Here is a 6,000-nt window from a genome sequence, read left to right as displayed (position 1 = left end):
CTGAATGGAATCCAACGTTACCTGTGACTAAGAGCCAACTGGGAGTGAGACAAGGGTCCTCTGGTCTCCCTGGATGACAGGAGATGCGTGCCTCATCGTGTGATGTCAAGAACCACTGCTGGGCCTACCCTGAGCCGTGAGCAGGGAGCGGCACTGTCATGCTTGTTGCTGGAGCCAGCAAAGGATGAGGCTATGCCTCAGCTTCCGCTCCGCTCCACTCAGTGCTGGCCTCATCGCCCCACCCAGGAGGCAGAACTCTCCCCAGGAGCCCACGGTGCTGGGCAGAGGCAGAGGCCACTTGGGCGGTCAGCCCAGAGCTGGGTGGGCCCGGCCAGCGGGACTTTGCGGCCTCCCCACCCTCCGGATCTCCTGAGCAGGCGTAACCCAACCCGGGCAGCTCCTTCGGCTCCACCATCCAGAGACAAGCTGACTTCCGATAATGACTTTATTTTAACATATTTAATTACAGACATAAAATAGCTGGGGAGGGGGGTGAGCCCCAGCCTAGCCCCACCATGGGGCTATAGGAGGGGAGGCGCAGGCGGGGCCCCCCTGCTGACCCTCTCTCTGGGGGTCTTCCTATGGCGGGGCCCTATTGCTTGAGTGGGGGACGAGCCATGCAAATGAGGGGGGCAGGGCAGCCACTCGGCCCCACCCCACCCCGAGAACGGCCTCCCCACAGAATGCCCGGGCTGTGCCCCCAGCCCCAGCTGCTCCACCTCCTTCCTCTCTGTCCAGGGAGCAGACCCTCTGGCCAGCCCCTGACTCTGCCCCTACCCCCTCTGCAAACCTAAAGGGGAATAAATACAAACTTTACAAAGTAAAAGGGGGTCCAACATTGCCCTGGGGCGGGGCCTGCTCTGCCCCTGGCCTGGGGCCTGGGTCGGGTGGGAGTGGAGGGGCCCTGGGATGCAGGCCGCCCCGCCCGTCACCTCACATCATTCCTAGCTGCAGCAGCGTGTTGGCATAGGCCATGGGCTTGACGTTGGGATGAGGCTGTGGGACCAGGGCAGGTGGGATGGACAGAAGTCAGAACAGAGCCCCTGAGCACCCAGAGCACCCACCAGCAGAACCTACCCCTGCCCCTTACCAGGGTCTCAGCCTCCTTGTCCCCAGGCCGGGATGGGAGGGGCGGGGGCCCTGAGGGGTGACTCACCACTGCTGTGAACTGGTGGAACTGAGGCCGTAGGTCGGAGCCCTGGAGGTGGATGTAGGAGGCTTTGTTCCCCATCTGGTCGCTGCAGGGACAGGAGCAGAGTGGACAGTGTGGTCAGGGCTGGTGGGTTAAGAGAAGGAAGGGCTGGGCAAGAAGGGACAGAGGGAGGGACAGAGCCACAACAGACACAGATGGACAGAGAGACAGAGATGGGAAAGACGAATCCAGGGGAAAGAATGGGAGGGGCAGGAGGATGGGGATAGGGAAAAGAGGGTGGGAGTGAGGGAAGCAGGAGCAGGAAGGGGCAGGGCATAGCTCATGGAGGTGGATGCTCGCCAGACCCCACTAGGAATCTGACCACGCTTCTAGCTTTGCCCACCCGGAGATGCAGGGAACAGAGGAACATGTCACACGGCACCACGGGGATGCAGTCAGCCTAGTCCAGGACACAGGTGACTCGTACAGCAGGCAGTAACCTATTCTTCAACAAATAAATGATGCAGGTGGGGAGAGACAGGGAACTCACAGGCAAAGAGACTGAAAATGTCCTTGTTTAGGTCCTGTCTGGAAGAAGTCAGCTGGAAAAGACACTTAGGAGAGACCAGGAGAAAGAGAACTTGGCAGGATTCGGGTGGGGGCAAGGGATCAGCACTCGTGTGTGTGTGTGTTTTGAGATGGAGTCTTACTCTTGCCCAGGCTGGAATGCAGTGGTGCAATCTCAGCTCACTGCAACCTCTACCTCCCGGGTTCGAACAATTCTCCTGACTCAGCCTCCTGAGTAGCTGGGATTACGGGTGTGCGCCACCACGCCCTGCTAATTTTTGTATTTTTAGTAGAGATGGGATTTAACCATGTTGGCCAGGCTGGTCTCAAACTCCTGACCTCAGGTGATCCGCCCACCTTGGCCTCCCAAAGTGCTGGGATTATAGGCGTGAGCCACCATGCCCAGCCAGCACTCAAAAGTGTAAACACGATATTGTGGTTAAGAAAAAGATCCCTTTCCTTCTGAAAAGTGCTGGGCAATCAGTGGGAGAAAGGTGAAGTGCCAGGGGCTTGCTGTAACACAGGGCAGCTGGTCAGCACCCACAGGCTGGCCCCACTGGTGCTGCATGGGTGGGTGACACATACGGGGGTGTTCGTCATGTTCTTTTATCTGCTCTTGCCTGTCTTTGAAATGTACCATCATAAAAAGGCAAAACAAAAACCAAGACAAAAACCCATGGCTTGGTAGAGGCCCTGGGTGGGAAAGGCAAAGACATACCAGTAGTTGGGGGCAGAGAAGACGGTGACACAGCGGCCTCCGTGAGCCACCTCGTAGCCCTCAGCCTTGACTTCGTGGCTGCGGATGATATAGTCCAGGTTGTTCTCTTCCAAGAAGGCCTTGGTGACGTCAGGCCCAAACTGACAGCTCACGCCCCGCTTGCTGACCGAGCGCCCGTTCTGAGGGTGGGCAGAAGGGAGAGACGGGTTCAGGGTGACTGTCTGCCTCCACCTGCTGCCACAGCCCACACCCGCCGGCCGTGCCCCCCACCCTAGACTCACCTGCGGCTGTGGATCTGACCAGAGCAGGTCACACATGGGCCCTGGTGGGGAGCGAGGGAAACATTAGGGACCCGTCCACCTCCCCGGGGGTGGTCACTCACAGGCCGCCACCTGGCCCGGCCAGGTGCTGACCCCACAGCCCCGCCTGGGTGGGTGTTGGGCAGGGGACATCCAGCATGGACATGGACATTCAGGACAGGCGACTGTGATTCTGAGCCACCCCCACCCTCTCTGCTGATCTGCCCTCCAGACCCCATTCAATCCCCTGTGACCCCGAAGCCAGACAGAGCTTTCAATGTCACTATTCAGATCAGGCCCCTCTCCCACTCAAAGCCTTTGGTGGCTCCGCACTGCCCTAGGAACAAAGTTCCTCACTGGGGCCTGTAAAGCGCCATAGGATTTGGGCCCAGTGAACCCCATGTCCAATGTCAGCCCTCAAAGCACAGCCCTGCCCACTCGCCAACTTCTCCCTGCCTTAGGACCCCTCCTCAAGCCTGGAATATGCTCGCCAGGCTCTGTGCATGGCAGGTGCCTCTGCTTCCCGCAGTGTCAGCTCAAACCTCGCCTCCCTGGAGAGGCCTTCCTGAGCACCCGGCACCAGCCCACCCAATCCATGTCCTCTGCAGCACTCACAGTGTGCATGTGTGTGTGCACCTGTGGGTGAACTCTCTGAAGTGTGCCCGTCACTAGGACAGGAGCCCCAAGACCTCCCCTCCTTCCAGGGTTCCACAGCTGAACTCACAAATAAATAAGGACAGGTGTGCTCGGCGGTCACCGTGCCTTCGCCCCGCACCATGGTCACGACCGTGCTTGCCATCACAGCCCCATGAAGGAGGTGCACTGGCCCAAGTCGCAGGTGAGGAACCTGAGGCTCAGACCCGCTGTTTCTTGCCAAGGGCACAAAGCCCATCCTCTGAGGCAGGGCTGGGTTGTGGGGGAGAGCTCAGCCCAGGCTGCCCCTTTCTGCTGGAGATACCTGGCCCCGCGCTGCTCACCTGAATCTGGGGGTTGTCGATTCCGCTCAATTTTCCGGATGTCGTCCAGGGTGACACCGTCTTCACTGAACAGGCCTCCGTGCATGATCTGGGGAGATGGGGGATGCCGCTGTGAGGGAAGGTGCCACCCACCCACAGGCCCCAACTTCCTTCACCAGCATATCTGCCCAGGTGTGGCTGGGTGGGGAACCCACACTTGGGGCTCGCGCCGTCCTCACCAGCACTTTGCCGTTGATGCACTGGGCCAACGGGAGCCACTCGAACACCTCGCTAAAGAGCTCGTACATCTGGGCTGTGTACTTGGCCTTCACCTCACCCTCGAAACCGTAGATCTGGTTCATGTTGTCTGTCTCGTGGTTGCCTGGCCAACACGGGGACAGAAGAGAAAGCTCAGCCTCCAGGTACATCAGTGTCCTCCAGCCTGGCACCCTCAAGGCCCAGAACTGTGCATGTGTCCCTTGCCCCCATGGGCCTCGCACTTCCCACTGCGGTGCCTTCCAGACTGGAGGTACCAAGGGGGGAATCTTGACAAAAAGTAGGTCCATGGCTAGGCACCATGGCTCACGCCTGTAATTCCAGCACTTTGGGAAGCCAAGGCAGAACTGCTTGAGCCCAGCAATTTGAGACCAGCCTGGGCAATATACTGAGACCTCTCTATAAAACAATTTTAAAAATTAGCTGGGCATGGTGGTGCGTGCCTGTAGTGCCAGCTACTTGGGAGGCTGAGGCCAGAGGATCACTTGAGCCCATGAAGCGGAGGCTGCAGTGAGCTATACTCATGCTACTGCACTCCAGCCTGGGCAACAGAGCAAAGCAAGACCGTCTCAAAACCAAAAAGTAGGCCCATCTACAGAACATGTGCCCTAGCCCACCCCACCCTGAGCTCCATCCTTCTGTCTCAGACACAAGCACCCGGCCTCCTTCTTCCCTTCCAGAGCTTGGGGGCAAGGAGAAGGCTGCCCAGTCTCGCATCTGCTCAGACTCTGCTTGTCCGACTCCTCGGCCTGAGCACTTGTTGCCTCCTGCAACGAGGCCCACAGTGGGGCTTCCTGAGCTTTGACCCTGTGCTGGACACTGCTGCGTGAACCCTGTGAGCCCAGGGACACGGGCATGCAGGCTTCGCCCCAGCCTATCACTCACCTCCCAACTCACCCCGACCCCGCCATGGGCAGGGCCTCCCCTGTGTGGCCCTCACATCCCGGTGAGCTCCTCTTGTCTAATCTCATCTGGACACCAAGAAACCTACATTTTCAACACCCCTTGGAACCCCACCCACATCCCATGTCTCCTGATCTCAGCCACATCCAAAGGGGAGCTCCTCAGCTCCTGGCCACACCCTGCTCTACATGTTCCCGTCTTCGTCACTGGCAGCCCTAGCCCTCCAGATACTCCGGCCAAAACCCTAGAGGGCCCCTTTCGTTCCCTCTTTGTCTCACACCTGTGTCTGTTCCTCCAGCAAATACTCTGGGCTCTACTTCAAGTTTCTTACTTTTTTTTTTTTTTTTCAAAGAGACAGGGTCTTGCTCTGTTGCCCACGCTGGAGTGCAGCGGTGTGATCATGGCTCACTGCAGCCTCACACTCCTGGGCTCAAGCAGTCCTTCCACTTTGGCCACCCAAGAAGCTGAGACTACAGGTGCACGGTGCCACCATGCCTGGCTTTTTTTTTTTTTTTTAGACTGAGTCTCACTCTATCGACTAGGCTGGAGTGCAGTGGTGCAATCTCGGCTCATTGCAACATGTGCCTCCTGGGTTCAAGCGATTCTCCTGCCTCAGCCTCCCAGGCAGCTGGGATTACAGGCGTGTACCATCATGCCCGGCTAATTTTTGTATTTTTAGTAGAGACGGGGTTTCACCACATTGGACAGGCTGGTCTCGAACTCTTGACCTCAGATGATCCACCTGCCTTGGCCTCCCAAAATGCTGGGATTACAGGCATAAGCCACTGCGCCTGGCCTTTTAAAAAAATGTTTACTGGAGACAAAGTCTCACTGTGTTGCCCAGGCTGGTCTCAAACTCCTGGGCTGAAGTGATCCTCCTACCTCGGCCTTCCAAAGTGCTGGAATTACAGGTGTGAACCAGCACACTCAGCTCCAGGCTCTACTTCAATCAAGAGAACCCAAATCTGACACCAAGCCTGAATCTGAGGGGGCACAACTGCCTCGTCAACAGTCTCCTTACTCCCACCCTCAAGCCCTGGTCTGTTCACTCAGTCACTCAGCTTTAGTGTCAGATTTAGGGCCACCCAGAAGCCTGTTTCATTGCCCTTGTGCAAATTAGAAAAAGGGGCCCATCCTCACACCCTTGTT

The 6,000-nt window shown here is 57.8% G+C and overlaps 1 protein-coding gene across 2 annotated transcripts in view; it reads right to left on the bottom strand.

The window, feature by feature from the left end:
• Positions 1 to 427: 427 nt before the first annotated feature.
• The window catches only part of PPP5C (protein phosphatase 5 catalytic subunit), a 43,818-nt gene continuing 38,245 nt past the window's right edge, over positions 428 to 6,000 (bottom strand). The window contains exons 8-13 of one of the 2 annotated variants that reach the window (XM_003817491.5): positions 3,912 to 4,054; positions 3,694 to 3,781; positions 2,699 to 2,739; positions 2,418 to 2,596; positions 1,157 to 1,238; positions 428 to 996 (exon numbers count right to left, since the gene is read on the bottom strand). In XM_003817491.5, coding sequence (XP_003817539.1) covers positions 934 to 996; positions 1,157 to 1,238; positions 2,418 to 2,596; positions 2,699 to 2,739; positions 3,694 to 3,781; positions 3,912 to 4,054 — 596 coding nt within the window. In that variant the 3' untranslated portion in view covers positions 428 to 933. Of the gene's footprint in view, positions 1,239 to 2,417; positions 2,597 to 2,698; positions 2,740 to 3,693; positions 3,782 to 3,911; positions 4,055 to 6,000 lie in introns of both variants that reach the window. The other variant, XM_063600423.1, reaches the window with a different exon arrangement.

The sequence above is a fragment of the Pan paniscus genome, chromosome 20 (assembly GCF_029289425.2).
Source record: "Pan paniscus chromosome 20, NHGRI_mPanPan1-v2.0_pri, whole genome shotgun sequence".
In the NCBI taxonomy this organism is placed as follows: Eukaryota; Metazoa; Chordata; class Mammalia; order Primates; family Hominidae; genus Pan; species Pan paniscus.
Note: the sequence above shows the minus strand (reverse complement) of the source record. Positions and strands in the feature narration are given on the sequence as shown.